Below are 24,121 nucleotides of genomic sequence, written 5' to 3'. Positions count from 1 at the left end.
AACATGATATCGGAGTAAAAAATCAGTCTCGGACTGTCAATATTTGAGTCATGTTGATTGTTACCCTTAATCATGTATCCTTCTTATTATTTACGCATGTGATATCAACATAATTTTTTGCCTTTACAATTACAAGAATGATACATTCATCATTCATTCTTATAATAAAATTGTACCATGCGTGGCAAAAAATCGTCATAGAAGACACTACAAAAGACTTGGAAAGAGACCTAACTACTTTCCTGTGCCGGACATATATGGACATCAGGACAAGCAAATGAAAATTATATATATATATATATATATATAGAGAGAGAGAGAGAGAGAGAGAGAGAGAGAGAGAGAGAGAGAGTCCATGTTATTTATATATATATATATATATATATATATATATTAAGTGAGCTTGTCTCCATTAATGATTAATGGACGCTAAGAACAAAACAGATAGTCAACTTTGCTTACGTGGGGCTCCATAGACCAAATATCTTCTTCCGCACGAACAAGACAAATTTTTCCCATACAGAGTATTTGTTGTAAGTAGTGATGTGATCCACTAGTTTGTAGCATAGCATGTGCCAAGCACGTGAGAAATAGTTCACGGGCCCCCCATCTCCCTGTGCTTGGCCTCACTTGAGAAATTATTAGTTCCCCAAAGACTTGGTTATCATTATAAGAAAATAAATCAATGCTATTGTTTTCGAGTCTTGTTCAATTATGTATATCTAGAATAATCTTTGATACCCCCAAGATGTGACCTCATTTATGTGAAGTTTTGGATGTTAAGTGAGTCATATATATATATGTTTGTAACAGTAATAATAGGAATCCTAACAGTTAATATTCTAGTTATTCAGTTACTAAGTTGTATGTACAAGATTTCATGTGCATCATGTGGGATATGTGAGACTCACGAATTCACTTTGATCATGTGTATTCAACTCAACAGCTATGATAACTGGGATATTTATCACTTTTAGTGTTTGTAATCAATGACTATTTCATATGCCACATATATTTAGGGGTAAAATGGTGGGTATTGTTTTAGATTGATGTAGCATTACTCATATATCTAATTAATTAAAGTGACATTAATTGGTAATTACTTTAACTAGCTAGGATGTGTGATGAATATGAAATCGTGGGCGGATTATATGGAAATCATGTGCGTCCATCTTAGTGTTTGAGATATCTATGATAAAAAAACACCGAGATCCATAAGACTGTTGAAACAAAGCATGCATGTTCGGCTAGCCAGCTGTGTTTGGGCGAGCCAAGGAGTGCATGGATGTTTGTTTTTGGTTTCAGGTTTGGCAAACAACATATACAACATGGACTGTTTTTTTGCTTCTCTTTGTATGGCATAATATGAGGCTGAAATCACATCCTAATAATAAGAGATTGTGGGACTCTCACATAGTCATCGCCAGTTTCTTTCTTTCTTTGTTTGTATATGTATATATATGTGTATAGATTGATAAGGGCATTCATGGTGATATTTCTTAGTCTTAGCCATCACTGTCTCAATAATTTTAGTTCTAATTATTGAAAGCAAATAATTTTGAAGGGAAGAGGTGTCAGCTTCTAATATAAATACTAATATATATATACAGTGACACTGACTTTTGACCTGAATTAATAATTCGATGGCAATTGTCAAATATGGATTGCAAATCTAGAAACTTCTCCAGGCTGGATGGACCTCTGTGTTTGGTGTACTTTGGTACCATAACATTTGGGCTGGGCTAAATATATGGATAGTAACCGGGCCAGCTTTTGGATTACTTGGGCTTTAATAAATAAGATGGCCCGAAACTCCAAGGGAGTCCGGGGTAATGGATTTGCTAGGGGGCTCAATTTTGACTCACTACAGAGATGTCCAACAACTGATTAAAATATTTGGCAACAATGAAATAATTTAACAAGGCATTTGATTAGCATTTAAATGGTAGAACGAGGATGTGAAGAGGGTGAGAATTATTCGTTACATTGTTTTGTTAGATTTTCGGATGTTGAAATCTCAAACACATTCCATCATCTATTCTCTTGTAGCGAATCAGTTTTAATATGCAAAAAATTATTGTATACTTATTATAAATTGATGACATCCCTAAACAATAGAATATTGTTATTATCTTTTTTTAAAAGGGGAAATCGTACTATCAAAATTCTCAGGATCAGGCCACCAAATCTTCCTGTTTTTCCAACCCTTTTTAGCCAAGGAATCAGCAGTGCCATTAGCCTCCATCCAGCCATGCTTGAAGGTCAAAGAAGATAAATTCTAAAGCAGGTTAGCAAGCGAATTTAAGTATTGCTCCAGTTTACAGGGAATTGGAGAATTTTTAGAGAGCCAAATCACAACATTTAGGGAGTCAGACTCAACTATGTGTTTATCCAAGCTGTTGGATCCACGATCTGCTTAGATTTGAAGAGAATGGGAAATGAGTTTAATATACAAAAAGATTAATTTACCCTTATTATAAAGTAACCACATCCATTAGACTATTAAAATTCTCACGCGCATACTCATTTTTTTTTATTTTAAATCAAACATGGTCTTGCTCACATGACCACACTAGTTAATTTGTCACTCACATGATACATCACATTCAACTCGCATTCATTCAATTATGAACAAAATATTCCGTTATTTCATATCAAACATGATCATATTTACCTCATACTCATTGTTACACTCGACTCATGCTCGTACTAAAACTTATTATATTATGAACCAAATGACCTATAAATATCTAAAGTTCTAATTGAACATTCCACTCAAATCAATCAAATGAATATATTTTGGTCATTTTTGGGACTGTGATCCACAGTAACGAAGTAAGACAAATTTTTAATAACCATGTAAGGCAGAAAGTCCAGACAAATTATTCAAACTGCATTACACAAAATACTTTATGCAACCATGCCCTTCTTCTTCTTCAGGATCTTCTTGTGAAAATTCGAATGCTTCATGCTATCAAAGTAGGGGCTCGCTGCCGGTCGATACTCCGGCACCAACCTCCCCGACTTGTACCGGACTCCACAAGCGTTACACAGAGTCTTGGGCCCTAGTGGCCCAATTCTCCACTGAGGCGTCTTGTCGGTGAGGCAGTGACTGCATTTTCTCTTTGGTTCTCGATCATACGACGCAGCCAAAGTGTATAAATTCGAGGAAGACGTCGACCATGCTCGTTTGCGACAATGCTTGCCCCTTCGCTTGCTCCTCTGCTTCTTAACAGTGAAGGTCGTGGTACAGTCAATTCCATGTTTTTTCTTGCCTTCTACCTGTTTGTCAAAATATCCCAACGAAATCGAGTTTTCGGTTTTGGTGTTTTCGACCTTAAACTCTCCAGGATACAGGCTGTTACGTTCTGGGGTTAAACACAATCCATTCAACGCTATATAATCATCAGTAAAATTGGGGAACCATTCAAGGTCCTCTACGTTGTCTTGTGGTACACAGAGCTGGCTCTCGGTCGTGAAATTTCCATTTCCATGGCCAACATCAAAAAAATCCAAACTTGTTTCGAGGTCGTCAAAAAGGTCGCCCACGAAGTCCTCACTAATATCATGACCACCTCCAACACTCATTGTCAAGAACAAAAACCCCATAAGCGATAGACTGAACATTGTTGAATAACCACAGATAGAGAGAGAGACGCAGAGAAATACTGGGCTTGTTTTTATCTTTTATGGGAGTTGAAAAGCCATAGAAGGAAAAGTCCAATTGTAGACATAAATTCGCTTCGCTAAGAAGTTTTTCCCGATGTGTACTGAGGAGCCCATATCCTATTGTTAGTCAATAAGGATAGGCATATGGACGTTATTGCACAAGTGTTATTGATTTTAGCAGAAAATTTGGGGGGAGTATTGGATGTTTATTGGGCATATGTGATAAACCCTAATTATTTACCTAATTATATTGAAACTATGATTTTGTTTTTTAGGCAAAACATGATTTTTAGATACTCAATGATAATTAGGAAGTTTAACAGTTGGGTATGAGTTGTATTACCATAATATGAAGGTATAATAATTAGAATGTTCTGGAAATTAGGTAGGGTCAAAATAGTAAATTCATTGTAGGAAATACATATTTGTCAAAATTGTTAACTCTCCATACATTATACAAGATGTCAAGAACAACGACATAAGCCCCAATATATTGAAAAAACTATATAATTTGTTAAATTAATTAACTCTGCTGGCAAATTTTGACCAATGCTAATTTACCAAAGAGTATAATGAATTGGAATAAACTTTTGATGGTATTATATTGATTCCATTTATTTGTGAGTTTTTTTTAATATTTTTATTTTGGTACCAAAAATTAAAAGGTTTATTTTTAATAGATTAAATTTACCAAAATTAATTACAACTAAATGAAAATTTTGGAACAAATGCAAAATTTGACACGTGGTATTGTTTCATTGGGTAAGATACGTGTAGGCGTGTAGCTAGATGTGGAATTAATGGATTTTTGCACATAATTATCGAGAATCTCATAACCTTGTCTGAAATTGATCTGATTTCTTATAACATTTTTTGAAACTGTTTAGTTTATAATTTAAATTAAGTTTGAGTATCCTTCAAACAAATCAAATACATAGAGTCAGAATTTTGAATTGCCAGTGTTTATGGATAATTCATTTTGGTTTAATGGATGTTTCATTGAGACACAATTTAATAAATCTACTATTTTTTCAGCATTTTAATTGTTTTTTTTATACATAGAGTGTTGTTAATAGAATTCAAATATTAACAAAAGTTTATCTTTCAGAGTATTTTATTATTTTAGGTGCAGAATACAATTAGTACGTTTATTGAACATAGACATTTGTTAATTTGGTAAATATTAATCAAACTTTGAGATATGTCAACAACTAATTAATTATCTCTTATTACTTAGATGAATCCACTTTAATTAATTAGTCTGTTTCCTGGAAGGTGCATGTATTGCTAGCTAGATAGTTTGATTTAAGTGAAAGGTCGTAATTCCTAACTAATATATTGCTACAACGTTTGAAAGAATAATTGTGTGATCTTATCAAAATTCAAAACAATGATAAATATTCAACAACCTTAACATATAAAATATTTGGGCGTAAACTCGGCCATCAGAACCTATCATTTTGACATCTGATATGAGTCTAACTCAATCTGTTACATAGAAGTTTATTTTTCTCACATACTTATCATTTTGACATGTGATATGAGTCTAACTCAATCTGTTACATAGAAGTTTATTTTTCTCACATGAGGATCAGGTAAGTTGAATCAAAGCTCAGCGCGTGGTCATAATAGCATTGCTCCCAATAGGAATCAAACTCACGATCTTTCAAGTTTATATGGATTGACTCTAGAGAGATTCACCATTAGACTATCACCCAAGTGGTTATTATATTTTTCTATATAATGATATTTATCTACGTAACAAACTATTATTCTATGTGGTATCTAGATTGGGGTATAAATGGAGTTACACACACAAACAAAAAAAAGTAAGGTAGGAATGGACTCCAATTCTTGTTTTGTTATTTTTATTAATCAAGGGCACCAACATACATGCCATGACAAGAAATCCAGAATCACATATTTATCTTGACCTTCCCGGCAAGCATAAAAGCTTTCAACGCCACAGACCGGACAAGCTCACGCCCACCCCAAGCACTCTCAAGCTCTTGAACGACACTTTCAGACAACAAATCCACACCTTGGTCCTTAGCAGTAATCACAGCCGACCACGACATGAAATTCTTCAACAACCCTTCAAACTTCAGCTCCTTGGGTATCTCCAACTCCAATGGCTTCCCTTCACAACCCAACCCAACACTCTCAAACTGAAATGGCAGCTCCCTGTACCCATCAAACAAGTATCGAATCTTCCCGTTCCAATATGGAAGTGTCGTGTCATGAAATTGCTTGAACGGACGATCGAATTCTGGACTAACGACGACGTCGTTGTAGCACCAGACTGCGAATATGCCTCCAGGCTTGCGCAGGAGGCGCGTGACCAGGGAGTAGAACTTCGGGAGGTCGAACCAGTGGATGGCTTGTGCAACTGTGATTAAGTCTACTGAGTTTTCGCCTCCGATTAAGGAGATTAGCTCTTCGTCGGAGAGGGTTAAGGGAGTGTGGATGTATTGAACTCTTGAGTGTGGCATTGCCAGTTTTAGCTGGGCTTCACTCACGTCCGTTGCTACCACTTTGTCATAGTGCTCCGCGAGCTGTTATGAGATAGACAACACCAAATCCATTTCACAAACTAATTGAAAATAAAGTTTATGTTTGTTTTTAAACTAATCAATGTCAATTGGTTACATTTTTGTTAGATTAAGATAAACCAAATCCCACATCTGCTAGACACGAGAAACATGGTGAATTTATAAGCGCAGACAATATCTCTATTAGTATGAGGTATGATAACGCATACACGTTGCGAGAGAAAAAAATTCGGCAGCTCACATTTTCACTCGTATGAGTGAAAATTAAACAAGCCAAATAATTAACGCATATACATTGCGGGAGAGAAAAATTCGGTAGCTCACATTTTCACTCATATATCAAGGAACTTACGAAGTTTAAGAGTTTAGATACATGACTAAATTCACTCTCTAGTGGAGTGAGAATTAAACAAGCCAAATAATTAACACATATACGTTGCGGGAGAGAAAAATTCGGTAGCTCACATTTTCACTCATATATCAAGGAACTTACGAAGTTTAAGAGTTTAGATACATGACTAAATTCACTCTCTAGTGGAGTGAGAAACTATCCGAGGATTAGAGCATATTTGTATCAATAAAAACTATCTTTTACCAGTTTTGTTTGTTAGTTAAAAGCTACAGAGTTGCTTTTGATATGGCTTTTATTTTCGTTGTCAACCAGATATGGTTAGACAAAGAGATGGCAATTTGGCATAGCTTTACTATATATGTACCCGAAAATTAATTGCGTGTACGTCTCCCCTCAACAAAATTACCCTTAAACTAACAACACTTGTACAGTTTGTAGCCACTGGTCACAAAAACATTGCTCCAGCGAGAGAGAATCAAATTTAGAATCTCTCGAATTCATATGATTTGATATCAGAGAGATCCATTAACTAAACTATCATGCACCCAAGTGGTTCCATATAGATTTCTCGAACAAACATAATATTATTATTATTAATTTATTCCCATTTATTTATTGATTATTTTAGTTCTGTGGTGGAAGAATGGAACTCGTGCTTAAACAATGCGTTAAAGTCTGCCGGCCTCTTTTTTTCTAAAGCATGAATTTTTGGAATTTTTAAAAATATTTTAGTGCAACATTTTGGCCGTATGTGAATATGGTGCTCGGAGGAGACGTGAGCCGGAGCCGGAAGCAGAGAAAAAATCCGGCAAGAAAAAATAAGTAAAAGGTGTATAAGAGGAATATATATAAGAACCACTGGATCTATGTTTTCAACTAGTTTTGTGCTTCTTGTGTATTAAATTAAGCACAATAATATGATTTGAGGAACTAACCCCAATAGCGGCTTGACCATTGCCAGTGCCGGCATCCCACGCGAGCGAGTGACGAGGAGTGCGAGCGGCAAGCATCGAGTACCATTCGCTTGGGTAGGTGGGCCGTCCGTCCAAGTAGAGATCTGCTTGTTTATCGAACAGTCCTGCCATTTTTCTTTCCTTCTCTGTTTGGTTTTGGGCTTTATTATTTGTGTTGATCTAGCTTTAGATTTATATAGAGAGGCAAACGTAACTGGTAACTGGTAACGTGGCAAGATATTGATAACCTCTCTCCCTCCTTTGCTCCGCTGGGAAATCTCACCATTGTTCTCCGCGGTTTGTGCCCTCTTTGCTATCGTATTGGCCTTCTACTTGCAGGCCTCTCTTAACAAATCATTGGGCTTTTATTTTAGTCTTGTTTTATTATTGGGCCAGCGACTTGGTCTTGTAGATGGGTTATATGTCTCTTAGCCCAATATTTATTTATATGTCTTTTAGTTGTATTGTGTTTGTCGGTACACATATTGTTGTAAGTCAGGGTTGTAGCCGTTGTATGACACACTTTTTGAATCAATGATTTACTATTCCTTTTCTCCTTGCTCTCAACTTCTTCTTCTTCTTTACCTCATTTGTTCATCTGACTTCAACAACTGCAAACAATCAAAAAATATTTTGTTAATTCAAAATATATCAGATAATTGACTTCATTTTTTAATGCAATTTAACCTTACAATATTTTTTTTAGTGTTGAATAATGCTAGTCATTGATTTGGTTGAACGCACTTTTTTGGACGATGATGAACTGGTAATTTATAGTGATAGGAATGTCAGTTATTTCAAATGCCGAGTTGTATATACATGATTTCATGTGCGACCTGATTAGCGTCCAACTCTAATTAGGATACCAAACTACTTGGATTTTATCATTTTCGATTGGCAATTAACATGGGCACATCAGCACATCTTTTCAATGAGCAAAATAACAAACAGTCAATGGAAAATACTTCTTTTTTTTTTTTTCCAAATCGGTCACACACTCTCGTTTCTTGTGTGAGCATCCACAATGGGATGATTTTGAAGTGCTTGAGATGATACTTTCTTGATAAGTTAAGCGTTAGATGCACACTTATGATAAAAAATGACATTTGAAAAATTAGTCCATACTTGATCTTTGAAGTGTATGATAATTGATGAATAGTGAAGAGAGATGATGAAAAAGGAAGAGAGATATGATGAAAAGTAAGAGAGAGATGATGGAAAGAAAGAGAGAAGATGAAAATGAAGAGAGAGGTGATGGAAAATAAGAGGGAGATGATGAAAAAGAACAGAGAAAATAAAGAAAATGAGTATATAGTGTTGGAATGTATGGAGTGTTGATGAATAGTGTAGGTTGTGGGACCCAATCATCCAATTAAATTGTGCCACCTAGGAGAGAGTAGAAGAGAGAGAATATAATTTAGTGAAATTTAGAGTATGTGTTCAAGTAGCACCATTGTGGATGCTCTTAGATGTTAAGCCCAATTATCATTCAGGCATTAAGCCCACCAGCCAACCCATTTACAGTACGGGCTAGATAGCCGAGAAAAAAGAAAGGAAAAAAAAAGGGCCAGAACGGCCTGACCGCCTGCTAGGTGATAGCTGATAGGTCTCTCACACTCGCATTAGGATTTTTCTGCTCAAGCCTCAGTTCATGTGATATCCTAACGACGCGATAAAAAAAATTGAAACAAGAAGTCACCGAAATCCGAATCCTTATTTGTTCGCTTTGCTGATTGACAATGGCGGCACTCACTCTCCATCTCTCTCACCTTTCCCGCCAATTGCCTATCGCGCCTTTCATTTTTCACTCCTCTCTTATTTTTCTTCCTCATATTCAAACGCCCCGCTCCGTCGCGTTCCGAAGGAATCATCATCGTAGCTCCCTTCTCTTCCCCGGCCAAAGATCCTCCCGGCGTTTCTCAGTTGTCGCTTCGTCGCCTTCAAGCTCTCCAGGTACGACGTCTTCATCATCATTTTCAGGTACGATTAATTCTTTTACGAAGTCTGTCGAACATGTATTTGGTACTGTGGATTATCAATTATGCGTTGTTCGGTAGTAGAGGATGATGTGATAGTAAACGTTTGAATTTCTTCGTTAAGCTGTGTTTGGAATTTATCAAAATTGGAAAAAGTCATCTTACCAAAGCGAAATTGTGTGTAAGATATACTGGAATTTTCTGTTCTGTTCATTTCAACTCATGGAAAATATTTATCAGTTTATGGCATAGATCTCTTCTTAAATTAGTTGTTTTATGAATATCTTGCACTTCAATGGAGTCAGGGAGAGCGATCGAGTAGCTAGATTGTGACGCTAACTCTATGTATTTCCTGTTGGTACCATAGGTATAATGGTAAGTGCCAAATCCCTGGATGTAACTGCTTTTGCTTTAATTGTTCTTCATAAGGCTGGAGAGAGGACCAAGAAATTTCTACTACAGTCTACATGTGTCGATGGGAAATTATTTCCTTGATTTATTTGTTGGGGACCTAATGGGAGTTCCAAAATTGCACTCATGAGCATGAAGGCTTTATCTCTCTTAGATACTTAAGGTTTTTAATCGTTGCCATAAACCAAAAGCGGAAGCTTCTAGCCCTGTATTCTACTGAGGAGATTTTGCACCAGCTTCATTCGTAACTTGCTAAATGTACTAGAAACAATTTCTCCAGCACACACTTTTCCTAGATTTCTCGAGTGCGATAAGCTGTTTGGCATGCTCTATGTTTTGGTTGTTAATAAACTGTTGGTATTCAAGTGACACATGAACTTTGGTTCTAACTTCTAAGCAAGCTGAAAACCCTTCTTAAATCATACCGATAAACGTGGTTGGGTCTCCTGCAGGATTGAATTCTAGATATCTATATCGTTTTGTTGGTTTGTGTCTTTATGGCTGTTTTAGATGCCTTTCATTTGATTATCTATTTTACTTATCTTTTATAGAATGCACGTACTCAAGCTTTCTCACATCAACTTTGAATAGCTACAGGATGTTGAGCTGCTTCTCCTTCAACATTTTGCAGACTGGAACAATCATGTTGGAGCTGCTGAAGAGAGATTTGATGTCATTGTAGTTGGAGGAGGACATGCAGGCTGTGAAGCTGCTCTGGCATCAGCCCGTCTAGGGGCAAAAACACTTCTCCTCACTCTGAATATAGATCGAATAGCTTGGCAGGTATTCCTAATTTATTTATTTTTTTTCTGTTACTCCTCTTCATCCATGGTCGAAAATTATTCTCTTCATTAGAATAAGAGAGCACATATTTTTTCATAGCAAATCTGATTTCAGCCTTTTCCAGAAATGGTTCCTTTCTTTATTCTTTACTTTGTAACTTAGAGGACTACTTACAATATCTTTCTGTACTTTTCTTTTTCTTTATTCTCCATTGGTGTTTTGCATCTATTGTTTGGGATTCCATACATTCTATGAAAAAATTATGTTTCCAAATATCATGCACATTCATTAACATATGCAGAGATTACTATCAACTTAAATGGCTAGTGTAATAAAAGATGATGCCCTTACAAATAAGATTTCCATTCAGCCTTGCAATCCAGCAGTGGGTGGACCTGCAAAGTCACAACTAGTTCATGAAGTGGATGCCCTGGGGGGAGAAATTGGGAAGGTTGCTGACAGGTAACGTCTCATTTGTTCACAAGCTTCTTGATTTTAATGCCTCCCACCAGAAATGCAGAATATTTGTGGTGCTTTCTTGTCTCCCAACCAATTTGCTGGAGTTTTGTTTCTGGATTTAAATACCGAATATGCTTGTCTTAATCAAAAAATGGAATTTGTTTGTAAACTTTGTGGCGTAAAGGCAAGCACAATTTCTATTTATTCTTTCTCAAAAATATTTGGCTTCGATTCTTACTGAAAATTGTTATCATGAACTTGTACAAGTTATTTGTTATCAAAGGGCAGCTCCACTTCCAGAACGTAGGATGGCAGAATCCACATATAGTACAAATAAAGTAATTGGTTGGATAAAATATGCTTTGTGAGCATTGGAAGATTAAGTTATCAAGAAAAATAAGTGAGAACAATCATTATGTTTAGAGTGTGCCAATTGGTCTTAAACACAAAGTTTAAGCTCATACCATTACTGCCTACTTTTCCCCCTAGATTGATTAAGATGAATTATGCAAAGAGATTTTGTTATTGGTAGGAATGTAGGATCCTTGGATTCCTTGTCTTAACTCTTAACTAAAATAAATAATGATGATCTATTCTATGAAATCTTTTACCTTGCTTTATTTGTCATGAAATTTGCTTATTAATGCAAATGTGTCTCAAAATTTACATACCTTACTTTTGTTTTTGTCTAGTTTGTTTATCTGTTTCACTTGTCCTGGCAATTGTGATATTCTTTCCCTCAGCCTTAGTTGTCAGCTGTTATCATTATATTGTTGGTGCTTTGTTCTGTGTTCAAGAGGACCAGTTCCTTCCTATCCGAGTTTTTAACACTTTGAATTCGCATTCGAAGTGACAGTGTAATTGCATTACCCATTCTCATCATTCAGGTGCTACTTACAAAAACGAGTTCTCAACATGTCACGAGGTCCTGCTGTCCGGGCATTGCGAGCACAAACTGACAAAAGAGAATATGCTACACGCATGAAAAACATTGTGGAGAGGCAAGTTCTTTTGACAAAGCAATGATAAGAAAATAAATTGGTTTCTCTGTCCTGCTGTTGTCATCATTCATTCACATCATTAGTTAATTGGGGCGAACAAAAGTTTAACAAGCATTTTGTCCTTTTAACGTGTTAATTATGGGGCAAATAATGCTGTTGCTAACCACAATTATTTCCTTGAAATATATAAGTCATATTGGATTTACAATAATTTTTCTATAAGATTAAAGTAGCCCAATCAAAGTTCAAAAATTGAGGCCTCTTTGTAACCACTGGTGAAAATTCTGAGAAGTAAAAAAGCTTAAGAGTAGAATGTTTCTTTTTTGAGTGCAACACTTGACGGAGATTACAACAAATTAAGGGAAACTAAAGACTAAAATGTGATGAAAAATTTGGTTGTACTAATTGCTATACGTGTACAACATATAGAGAGTTCCTGATCCATTGATCTAATCATGAAAGTACTTGGAAACTGTATCTACCAGAAAATCCAACTTTTCAGATGGCAGAGTGTCTTAGATATATACTTATGAATTCTACTTCTACCTTGGAATTACGAATAACACATTTGCATATCGTTAGGTTACTAGGATACGGTAATTCATCATTGCATACTTTTTAATTGTCACTCTCTTGCAGTTCCCTAACTTTACTCAGTGTCAGTTTCAATTCATTTCATACTTACCCTTGTTATTTGCCTTTGTTGCAGCACCCCAAACCTTTCTATTAGAGAGGCGATGGTAACTGATATTTTGGTTGGGAAAAATGATAATGTGGAAGGTGTCTGTACATTTTTTGGCATGAACTTCTGTGCACCTTCAGTTATTCTCACTACTGGAACTTTTATGAGTGGTAAGATTTGGGTTGGTAGAACTTCCATGCCCGCAGGAAGGGCTGGTGAATCGGCTTCACACGGACTCACTGAGAATTTGCAGCGTCTTGGATTTGAAACTGACCGGTTGAAAACTGGAACTCCAGCACGTGTGGACAGTCGTACTGTCGACTTTTCAGGATTGGAACCACAGGAGGGAGATCATGAGGTCTTCTTAGTACTCTCATACTTATGTTCAATAGATTGATTTTGGACGATGCAAGATTCCAAATGATGCTTACTATTGGCTTTATGCAAAAAAGTGCCAGTGTGGATTTCACATCCGATTTTACCGCGTGTTACCATGCTATGTCTTTTGCTGAATATTTTCCATGAGAAGATGAATTTTTCATCTTTACCTTCTTTCTAATGTGAGTGTTGGATGGTGACGACTGATGAATTTGTTGGTTTGAATTTTGACCATGAGGTTTGTTCGACAGGTCAGCTGGTTCAGTTTTGATCCTGATTCCCACATTGAAAGAAAACAAATATGCTGCTATTTGACACGCACCACAAAAAGCACTCATGAGCTCATTAAGGAAAACTTGCATGAAACTCCTACATATGGAGGATGGGTTGAAGCTAAGGGGCCTAGATACTGCCCTTCCATTGAAGATAAGGTATGGTTAATAGTTTTCTTTCCAGTGAATTATTGTTTTTGTTTGTCATTAAGCTAGTCTAGATAACAAATTGGTTATGGAATAGAAGGATTTTCTCATCATTAGTGCTATTATTTACCCATTTTCTTACAAATGCTACCTTATACTCTTGATTGTTCAGTGTTATCACGTGTAAACGTGTTCATTGGTATTGTTTCTTTAAGATATGCATGTACCTTAAGCTACTGAATCTCTTATAAGTTATAAATTTTATAATATTTGCAAGCTTTGGTCATATGTGCTTGTGCTGCCAGACAACTTAAATATTTTGTAACAGTATTCAACATATTTTTTTCCTCTTACAGATAGTGAGATTTAAAGATAAAGAGTCCCATCAAATATTTCTTGAACCAGAAGGTCGAACTGTACATGAGCTTTATGTGCAGGTGTGCTTGCTAGATTCTATTCTTTATCCTTCCCTTGAGAAAAATGATGGCAAACTGATGATTAAGAAGAGGTTCTGGCTTTCTGAAGGATAAGTTTGTAATTGTTCTTGTAAATTCCGATTTTGTTCTTCAATAGCTATTCAAGGAAACAAAAATGAGAATGCATGTTATATCCACATTCTAGTATGTTTTGTTTTTTGGGTGCTAGGTACCTAATTTGATTATAAGATCAATTGCAGGGGTTTTCAACTGGTTTACCAGAGAGATTACAGTTACCATTGTTGAGAACTTTGCCAGGACTAGAAAATTGTTCCATGCTAAGGCCTGCTTATGCTGTAGAGTATGACTACTTGCCTGCTCACCAGTGCTCGAGGTCTCTTATGACAAAGAAACTTGAGGGACTCTTTTTCTCTGGTCAGATAAATGGAACGACAGGCTATGAAGAGGCTGCAGCACAGGTGCTGTCAATTGTTCTTATGATTTTTTATTTTTTTTTGGTTGATTAAATTGTTGGCCTATGGAATAAATTTTTTTGCTAACATATGCCTTGCACCTACTGAGCCTTAGTCTAATTTATTTTTTCTTCATTGAAGGGTATCATTTCTGGTATCAATGCTGCCAGATTTGCAGATGGTAAGTCCCTTATTGTTCTCGAGAGAGAAAGCAGCTATATAGGGACATTAATTGATGATTTGGTTACTAAGGACCTCCGGGAGCCTTACCGCGTGCTGACAAGGTAATCGCTCATTTGTCTGGACTTAAATTTATTAATCTGTCTATATTTTCATTCTTTAATGTCAGCTGTTTGTACAATGGTAACTGGTACGGGAATAATTGAGAAGAAATTGATGATATTTCTGAGTGTAAAAATTCAATGATCATAAGTAGAAGTTAATAGTCATTTGTGAGGAACTGAAGCATTCTCTCTCATAAATGCTTATAAATTCTGCTTGCATTGATGCAGAATGGGAAGCTCGACTATGTCCATAAGTTCAATTATGATGGTTACGAGTGTTATCTATGTTTTGCATAACATGGACTAAATATATTGGTTTTTGTTAAATACATCTATCTGGTGTTGACATCATTTACCAGGGCTTTTAAATGCCATGGGGGTAGGGACGTATGATACACTATTGCAACATCACTTCTATGTCATTGACTGTACTACCAGGAATTTTCTTACACAAGTAGAGAGAGTTAGATTCAAATTTAAGGACGCTCAAAGCTCATGTATTTTTCAATTGATTACTAAATGTAAAAAATTCTAATAATGTTTCACATTGCAAGTTGTAGCAGCTTGGCATATAGGCTCTTAGAATCAAATTGCAACATGACAACTTGATTCTGTTGTTCTTTGCTGTATGTGGTTGTTGAACTTTTCTCCATGTTAATTCACACTCTTAATCTCAGCCGCTCAGAGCACCGGTTACTTCTTCGATCCGATAATGCTGACAGTCGTCTCACACCTTTGGGGCGTGAAATTGGTTTGATAGATAATAGACGCTGGAAACAGTATCGGGATAAGCAAGATCTGATTTCTAAAGAAAAGGAGCGATTGAAAGCTGTCAGGATTTCAGGTTGGTGTTCTTTCTTCTTTGGATATAAAATTATCTATATATGCGGCTGTGCGCGCATGCTCGCAAAGATGTGTATACTGTGTACTTCAAAGTTTGTTTAACAAACTAACAGACTTCCATGATAGAGCAAATGGAACAGTATTCGCTGTCTAGCTCTAAATGTGCCTATCACCACATACTTTTGTATTTGCTGAATGCCATCTTTGATTCTATAAACAATTTCTTGAGATAATCTATATAGGCAAATCACCACATAATTACTTTTCACTGCATTAAGTTACTTTTTTTGCTTCAATTTTCTTCGGTTAGACACTGAATAAAGATAGGAATAAAGATAGGTTTTCACCCTTAATTATGGGATATATTATTGGAAACCTGTAGTTATAGTTATTGTAAATATTTCTTTCAGGAGGAGATTTGGCTGCTGAAGTTACTCGACTTTCTGGTCAGCCAGTTAAGGACTCCTCAACATTGGAGAGTCTTCTAAAGAAACCACACATACAGTATGAAGTTCTTGATAATCACGGTTTTGGAAGTAAAATATTATCTAGGGCAGAGAAAGAATGTGTAGAGATTGATATCAAGTATGAGGGCTTCATCATTCGCCAGCAAAACCAACTCCAACAGGTGAGCGATAAAAAGAAAAGGGGAAATTAACATTATGTAGTTGCTGGTAAATCATGTCCTAATTTGGAAAGATTCACATTGCGAACGGCTTTTTGGATAAGGATGGTTTATCTGTATAATAGTAAATTTGTTTAATCTAATTGTCCAATGACTCCAATCCCCATGCTTTCTCTACTTGTAGATGGTCCATCAACAACATAGGCCACTTCCTGAGAACTTGGATTACTATGCAATGACAACTTTGTCTCTTGAAGCGCGTGAAAAACTCTCCAAGGTTTGTAACTTAAAATATTTTCATCAAACACGTCTGATGAATTTATTTGCAAGGCAGTTAGCAGTAGCTGTTATTCTAACAATGTGATGGGTATTAGGAAACTTGTTGAGGGATCTCTGTGTTTGTACTGAACTATCATTCTGATCAATGAGAATTAAACTTCATGCTTTCAGGTCAGGCCACAAACAATTGGTCAAGCGAGCAGAGTTGGTGGGGTGAACCCTGCTGACATCACTGCCCTTCTTATTATCCTTGAAGCGAACCGAAGGAAAGCTCAGGAAAAGAAGAGGCACCAGATGATGACTTCTCCTGAGATAGATACAGATGATGTTTGTGAAGTTTCTTTGACTGAAGCTATCAGCTCTTAGAATTCCCCTAATGGATCATCCTTCAATATTGGAAGCCTTCGTGCTCTCTCCATTGCCAGGAAATTGGTGTGCTGCCTAAAAGCTATTATTATTTTCCTCTGTATGAGATCAGGGAGCTGAATTCTGACAGTTCATTGACATGGGAAATACAATTCCTTGGAAGGCAAATATTTGGGGTACGAAACTCTGTATCTTCTTTGTTTTCCCATTTACTAACAGAACCATACAGTCAATCCATCTCCTAGTGTTGAAACAGCAAGGGTAAAGGTCAGTTCTGCTGTACTCCGATTTAAAGTTTTGGAATGTGGCTGTTTAATTATATCTATGTAAGAATTTTGTGTTATAGTCCTCTTTCACAAAATTTTGTTTATTATTGTATTGATCATATCCCATTATTCATGTGTGTATATTAATTAGACGAAGCTTGTAATCGCGGGGGTGAGGCTGCTGTTTCTGTACATGATTCTACGCTCAGGAATGAGCTAGTAATATTCTCCTAATAAATATAATTAGGTGGTCGGGTAATTGGGCTTTAATGAGTAGGCTTTTTTATTGCCTTGGCTACCAATGCTATTTCTGTGGTTTTTAAAAGGAAAAAAAAATGAATTTTCACAATATTTGGACCCTCTAAAAATCACTTTCGCGAGGTATTGAACATTGAATCCGATCCTCTCTCTTCTCTCTCTGTAGATTTTGACACAGACCATGTTTTACGTGAAACAATTGAATGTGTCTGCTCTGTGAAGATCCTCATCGATCCAGGCCTTCTGCAATCCTTGTTCACAAACAATCTCTAATGGACGCTATGGTCGCCATTTCAATGGGAACTCTGAACAGACAACATGGATGATGACAAAGAAGAAATCAGCTGGGTCTTGATCATTTGATCCCCTCACCTACTCAACAAATGCCTGCACCAGATCCTAAAACAGGACGCGCATTCATATGGCTCGTCTCTTGCTTTCTCTTCATCTCCATAGCTGCCGGAGGCACATTTCTCATGTTGTACATGATCCTCCCTGAATCTGAGTCCACATCTTGGCTTCCTATTGCTGGCGTCTTCTTTGTTTGCTTGCCTTGGATGTTTTGGTTCCTCACATGCTTCTACAGAATCCTTTCACGAGCCTGCGGATTCAGGGTCGCCATTGGCGGTGGTGGAGGCGGCGGTGAAAGAGGTGGTGGTGGTGGAAATGCGACTCAAGTTGTGACGACAACGGGGGATCAGCCTGCTGAAGTGACCGTAGAAGCTGATTCGCTGGAAAATGATGGTAGACACGTCCAATTCGGGCCTCCTGTGGTGTTGGGAGGGGAAGATCATGAAGCTGGACAACAAGGGAATGACACAAAGATGATGCGTCATTCATTGAGCAATTCAAGCGATTCCTCCATTGCTTCTCACGAAAGTGAAATGCCGTTGGCTTTATCAATGGCATCTTGAATATGCCTCCAAAGTGGGTATTGTGGATTCTTGACTATTTCATGCATCAGACCCTGAAAATGACAAAATTTCTCTTCCATGGCGATCACTCCTCGTACAAAGCACAGATCAATCTTTCGCACCAAACAGTCTCTTTGCAATGCAGGATAAAAGCAGGGTAAAACCGCTTCCCTCTTTTCCATGGATTTGAGCTTTTCTTCTCTTTTCTTGACGCAGTACGCAATTTTGTTTTAGACACGAAACTCCTATAGATTTAGATCCCTGCCTTCCGATCCTTACAAGCCTGTGTAATCGAACTTTGCATTTCCATCTTTTCATCTTTCAGTGGCATGGCTCTCTTGATGTTGGTCAATTTAAACTGCCTGACTCATTTAGAAACAGTGATATATATCAATATATGTACTCATTTGCACAGAGATATCCTTTCTTTTGCTCTGTGATTTGTTAAATACTGAGACTTCTCCTTCCTTCATTGGGCAGATCTTCAAATGCTATCAGCTAGGCTTGTTCTATTGTAATATTTCTTTTTCTTTTCTTGTATCTTCCTCTTGCCTTTACACTATTTGTACGTTTTGAATATAAATAGAGTTTTGAATGAAACTAGTCATGTTCAATCTTACAATTCTACATGATCACATTTTTGGTATCCAACTTTTGCTTTTATATTGGTAAAATGTTGCCATTCCATAAAAATTGATCAATGAAGTTTGAAGCCAAGATCTTCAAGTTAGAAAACAATGTGGGTATTCTACCACATTGGCACTCATGCCTTCTCAACAAAACTAGTTAAGTTAATCAAGTGAACGCACCATGACGCAGTTGAGACTTGAGTGAGGCTCAACGTGGGAAGATAACACATTATTGGTTAAGACTTAGGCTGAGACTCAGGGCAGAAAGATGACAGAGAGTGACATTTGCGCACTGGGCCGACTTTTTTAAATATGCATATAAATATGTGAACTTCGTTTGAAATTCTTACATTTCAATTCAAATGGCGATTAGGTCAGTCACTTCACTAGACATTTCTCTTCGTTTCGTTCCCTCCATTTCATCTCGCTTCGCCTCCTCCTTCTCTGCCCAAGAACACGACACCGTTTCAGACTCCGCCGACCATGAACAACTCCGCATCGACCTCCCCACTCTCCAACACTCCACCGACGCCGACACGCTCGCTCAGATTCTCCTCCTCCACCACAATCCCTTCCACGCCATGGAATCCTCTCTCCAGCTCCAGGGCATTGCCTTCTCTTCTAACCTCTTCCAGCAAACTCTCCTCCGCCTCCGCCACAATTCCAAGATTGCCGTATCCTTCTTCCACTACTCCCTCTCCCTCCCTTCTGACGAGCCACTTCACTCCTCTGCCTCGTACAATCTTCTCATCGACATTCTCGGCAAGGTCCGCCAGTTTGATCTCGCTTGGCAGCTTATTATTCTCATGGACCAGCGAAAAATCGCGCCCACCTCCGTAACATTCGCTATTATGATTCGTAGACTAATCGCCGCGGGACTTACGCGACAGGCTATACGAGCGTTCGATGACATGGAGATCTTTGTTAAAGAGAAGGTCGATGTTGACGCCTTTTGTTTCCTCCTCGACACCTTGTGTAAGTATGGCTACCCGAAGGTTGCGGATGAGATTTTTAACCAGAGGAAGTGGACGTTTAGTCCCAATGTGAGGATGTATACTATTTTGATATACGGATGGTGCAAGATTAATAGGATTGACAGGGCTGAGAGATTTTTGAGAGAGATGATTGCGAAAGGGATCGAACCAAATGTGGTGACGTACAATGTGATCTTGAATGGGGTTTGTAGGAAGTCGAGTTTGCATCCAGAGTGGAGGTTCGAGAGGACTATTTGGGAAGCAGAGAAGGTGTTCGATGAAATGCGTAAGAGAGGGATTGAGCCAGATGTCATGAGTTTCAACATATTGCTTCATGTGTACAGTCGGGCCCATAAGCCGCAATTAACATTGGATAAGTTAAACTTGATGAAGCAGATGGGTATTTCTCCAACCGTGGCCACATATACTTCAGTCATCAAGTGTCTTTGTTCATGTGGGAGGCTTGAGGATGCCGAGGCGTTGCTCGAAGAGATGACGAGGAATGGGGTTAGTCCTTCTGCAGCAACTTATAACTCTTTCTTCAAGGAATACAGGGGAAGAAATTACTCAGAGAATGCCTTGAAATTGTATAGGAGGATGAAGGAGGAGGGTTTATGCTCCCCTAGTTTGAACTCATACAACATATTATTGAGCATGTTTATGAAGTTGAACCAAATGGAGGTTGTCAAGGAGATATGGGATGAAATGAAAGTGAGTGATACAGGGCCAGATTTGGATTCATATACATTATTGATTCATGGGTTATGTGAGAAGAAAAAATGGAAAGAGGCTTGCCAGTTCTTTGTAGAGATGATAGAGAAGGGTTTGCTGCCTCAGAAGGTTACGTTTGAGACCTTGTACCGGGGCTTAATACAATCTGACAAGTTGAGAACCTGGAGAAGATTGCAGAAAAGGCTGGATGAAGAGTCAATAACATTTCGTTCTGAGTTCCAAAATTATCACTTGAAACCATATAGAAGATAATGTAACATTGTTTTACAGCTTAATACAGTCCTTGGCTATAAAATTTGACGCTTTACTGTTTTTGCTTCGATTATTGATTCTTCTAAATTATTCTGGCTTTTCATATAAAGATCAGTTATCTACTCAGAAATCATCCTATACAAGGAGATATTCAAGCTTATTTGAGAATAACACTTTGTCCTTGCATTCTGTGGCTAGAGCTAACATGCTTCAGCAGAGAAGAGTTGGTTCATAACAGCTTATGAAGCAATTGAGCTTGTCCAAACTTAAAATAAAGCATTCAATGACTCTTTCTCAATCTTCCAATTTCAGCTATTCAAAATTTTATTCCTCCTTTCCAAGCTCCCAATTGGGAATGTTGGAAATTTATTCAAAACTTGCATAAGAAAACAACTGGGAACAGAGCAATATATAGTGTCACCGCATGACAAATTACGGTGAAATATGGCACATGATAAACATGTTAGCCTACCAAATTTTGACAAAAATCATTGATTTTTTTTTCCTAACTTCACTCCTTGATCACCCCAAATCTTCAATTCTGTATTCTCACGAGAATTAAGGAGAAACAGCATGCATCTATTTGGCAATCTTATCTGTAGAAGGTGGGGCCTTTTCAACTGCTGCGGCAGAACTTGCAGACACTTCACTTTCTTTGAGTTTCCGCAATCTCTCTTGAAGGATTTTCACCCTGTCTTCAGTTTTGCGAAGCTTTCTCCATCTATAGGCCAACCATAGGGAAAAACCGCCATACACAGTAATATAGGAAGCCCAAACATATGGGTAAGTCTCTGCATTCTCTTTAATCTTTTTGTAGCATTCCTCCACCTTACCTCTCAGGCTAACAGCATGGGAACTAGTGACTTGCTGATCGTCTTCTTTTTGCTCCGTTGCCATGCTTCACAATAGTTCTGCAGACTGATATTGAGGAAAGCTGTAGACATAAATAAATTGGAGGGGCACTCCCTATATAATTATCAACCCAACTACATGAAGCTGGAACAAAAAAAATAATGAATACAGATAAACTAGTCAAGAAAAGAAGATGAAATGAGTATTCATGCTAAGTTATATTTGTAGCCTGCTTTTAAAATAATTGGTATTTCTCTATCAAGAGTAGGTACACTGAATCGACAATTTTCATCAAACAAAAGCAATTTGTCTGATTAAGAACTCAGCCCGAGAATGTTTCCACAAGAGAGGCAACATAACTTTGGTGCACAAATGAAACCACAATTTTGTAGTAACAGTGCTAACAACTCACAAGAGACAGGCAGATATTATCTAATACATTATATAGCTACCTACCCAACAATCTAAAGCTATCAGATTGCTGGTCATTGGAAGACATAACACCACAAGAATGCCCAATACATGCAAACAACAACAATTTGAACCCCACAAGTTTCAGGCAAATGCACAACTCCATCAGTTCAATCAGGTACAATGCACACACGAAAATAAGAAACTCTAGTCAACATATAATGTCCATCACATTTCTAAGAAGTAATACCTGCATCATACCCATAACATAACGCTCAAGAATCTAAAGCCTTTTGAGTTTTGAGAGCATCCTTAGATTATGCTCTATGGTCTATACTCACGAAAATTATCAAAAACTGCATATATACACACTCATGGGTGCAAATTGACAATTTTGCTAGAAGAAAAATATACACACAACATCCAAATATAACAGCCATTTTACTCCAATAATCTATAATCATCAGCCCTCGAAAATATGGAAGACATTCAACATCTACGCAACCCTCTTAAACTGTTAAACACAAAACTCAGCATTTACAATCCAAAACAAACAGCCAGATAAAACATCCCCAAGTTCAAATTCAAGCAAAACCCAATCTAGGAATATCAACAATAACTAAAGCGATTTCATCTCAATAACTCGCAGGAATCATGTAAGGCAAAGCTTCTCTGAAAATTGGCAAATGATTCAAAGAAACGGAAAGCGCGGAAGTAGAAACGAACTTCTGAAGGCAAGGGATAGTGCGTTTACCTTCAATGATGTCAGAATCTTCGGCCACGATTTCAAGCGAGAAACAAGCCGCTCTAATGGAAACGACTCCCGCTCCTTTCTCCTACTTAGATTTTTATTTTACCTGTTGAGTTCCATAACACAAAATCGCGAGCAGAGCAGAGTGGAGCAGAATGTATTTACGTTACTTAACGAAAGAGGCGAAAGAGGAAGGGAGCCTAAACCTAAAGGGATGGGGCCGTAATGGTCTTTGCCGAAATTATGTGGAATGTTTTAAATCTGGACCATCCGTTGCATCTAACGGCTGAGATTTAATCAGTCTAGGCTCTCATATCTTCCTTCCGTCTCCTGCTTCCCTCTACCCTTCTGTAATACTCCGTATGATGCAATTTGAAACAAAATTAATAAAAATTTAAAAAACTTCCGCAAAAAATCAACTTGTCTAGCAGCGTCATCGTCGATCTGCTTGCTTTGCAAATAAAGTTGAGACAAGAAGCGAAGAAGAACTCAAAGAGTGAGAGTGGAGATTTATAATGTATGAGAGTGGGTCGTCTCTGATCTTCTTGCTCACGTGAGTCATCGTCGCTTGTGAGAGTCGTCGCCGTCGCCGTCGCCGTCGCCGATGAGAGGAGACGAAGCATGTGTTGATCTGTTGGGATTCTCTGGTTTCAGATGTCGATTTAATGATGTTAAATCTCAGCCATCAGACGAAATGGATGGCTGAGATTTAAAATATTCCAAACAATTTCACCAGGAGGTCCAGGACAATTCCAGCCCCACCCATCCCGAGCCTAAAACCCTAACGGAGCAGATTGGGGTTTTTTGTTAACCGACCCGAATTTTAACGGATTATTACCCGCCCCAGCACTCTCTCATGCTTCTTATCCAAAGCGAGTCATGTTGGACGTTTTAGAAAGCCCAACCCAAAAAAGTGGGCCTTTCGATTCTGATAGTCCAAGTTTATCGGCCCATAAAACACAAATCAACGGATAAATTGACGTAAATGTACAATGATAAAGGTATAGTTCTAAATTTAGATTTTAATTTAACTTGTGATTCTATTCACTTGGAGATTCATGCCCTAACAGGTTGAATTTTGGCCTTTATTAATTTTAAACAAGCCGAAATCAAGCTTAAAATGTTAATATTTGAAAAACTTGACCGCAATAAAATAAAATA

The 24,121-nt window shown here is 37.5% G+C and overlaps 6 protein-coding genes across 8 annotated transcripts; 3 read left to right on the top strand and 3 right to left on the bottom strand.

The window, feature by feature from the left end:
• Positions 1–2,808: 2,808 nt before the first annotated feature.
• Positions 2,809–3,802, bottom strand: LOC120003046 (GATA transcription factor 2-like). Its single transcript, XM_038851941.1, has one exon. It carries the CDS (start codon positions 3,625–3,627, stop codon positions 2,911–2,913), a length of 717 nt encoding a protein of 238 aa, XP_038707869.1. The 5' UTR covers positions 3,628–3,802; the 3' UTR covers positions 2,809–2,910.
• Positions 3,803–5,510: 1,708 nt separating this feature from the next.
• On the bottom strand, positions 5,511–7,770 carry LOC120002786 (putative methyltransferase DDB_G0268948). The gene is made up of 2 exons (XM_038851603.1): positions 7,509–7,770; positions 5,511–6,224 (listed from the first exon to the last, which is right to left on the bottom strand). The coding sequence occupies exons 1-2, from the start codon at positions 7,656–7,658 to the stop codon at positions 5,586–5,588; spliced, it is 789 nt and encodes a 262-aa protein (XP_038707531.1). The 5' UTR covers positions 7,659–7,770; the 3' UTR covers positions 5,511–5,585.
• Positions 7,771–9,099: 1,329 nt separating this feature from the next.
• On the top strand, positions 9,100–17,337 carry LOC120002100 (tRNA uridine 5-carboxymethylaminomethyl modification enzyme MnmG). Of its 2 annotated transcripts, none has more exons than XM_038850691.1 (13): positions 9,100–9,479; positions 10,545–10,696; positions 11,067–11,158; positions 12,043–12,156; positions 12,866–13,196; positions 13,468–13,647; positions 13,992–14,072; positions 14,312–14,530; positions 14,666–14,808; positions 15,486–15,652; positions 16,062–16,279; positions 16,461–16,553; positions 16,727–17,337. In XM_038850691.1, the coding sequence occupies exons 1-13, from the start codon at positions 9,266–9,268 to the stop codon at positions 16,919–16,921; spliced, it is 2,199 nt and encodes a 732-aa protein (XP_038706619.1). In that variant the 5' UTR covers positions 9,100–9,265; the 3' UTR covers positions 16,922–17,337. The 2 variants fall into 2 exon arrangements, with proteins under 2 accessions (XP_038706619.1, XP_038706618.1); XM_038850690.1 differs by having other exon boundaries at positions 9,100–9,506.
• A 457-nt stretch (positions 17,338–17,794) lies between these two features.
• Positions 17,795–18,981, top strand: LOC120002102. The gene has a single exon (XM_038850694.1). It carries the CDS (start codon positions 17,829–17,831, stop codon positions 18,357–18,359), a length of 531 nt encoding a protein of 176 aa, XP_038706622.1. The 5' UTR covers positions 17,795–17,828; the 3' UTR covers positions 18,360–18,981.
• A 306-nt stretch (positions 18,982–19,287) lies between these two features.
• LOC120002101 (pentatricopeptide repeat-containing protein At2g13420, mitochondrial-like) lies at positions 19,288–21,001 on the top strand. Its single transcript, XM_038850692.1, has one exon. The coding sequence runs from the start codon at positions 19,351–19,353 to the stop codon at positions 20,944–20,946; it is 1,596 nt and encodes a 531-aa protein (XP_038706620.1). The 5' UTR covers positions 19,288–19,350; the 3' UTR covers positions 20,947–21,001.
• A 243-nt stretch (positions 21,002–21,244) lies between these two features.
• On the bottom strand, positions 21,245–23,594 carry LOC120002103. 2 transcript variants are annotated; one of them, XM_038850696.1, is made up of 2 exons: positions 22,964–23,594; positions 21,245–21,880 (listed from the first exon to the last, which is right to left on the bottom strand). In XM_038850696.1, exon 2 carries the CDS (start codon positions 21,841–21,843, stop codon positions 21,526–21,528), a length of 318 nt encoding a protein of 105 aa, XP_038706624.1. In that variant the 5' UTR covers positions 21,844–21,880; positions 22,964–23,594; the 3' UTR covers positions 21,245–21,525. The 2 variants fall into 2 exon arrangements, with proteins under 2 accessions (XP_038706624.1, XP_038706623.1); XM_038850695.1 differs by having other exon boundaries at positions 21,245–21,942; positions 22,964–23,584.
• Between the last annotated feature and the right edge of the window lie 527 nt (positions 23,595–24,121).

Source organism: Tripterygium wilfordii, chromosome 7 (genome assembly GCF_013401445.1).
Source record: "Tripterygium wilfordii isolate XIE 37 chromosome 7, ASM1340144v1, whole genome shotgun sequence".
Taxonomy (NCBI): Eukaryota; Viridiplantae; Streptophyta; class Magnoliopsida; order Celastrales; family Celastraceae; genus Tripterygium; species Tripterygium wilfordii.
This window is presented reverse-complemented; position numbering and strand designations above follow the sequence as displayed.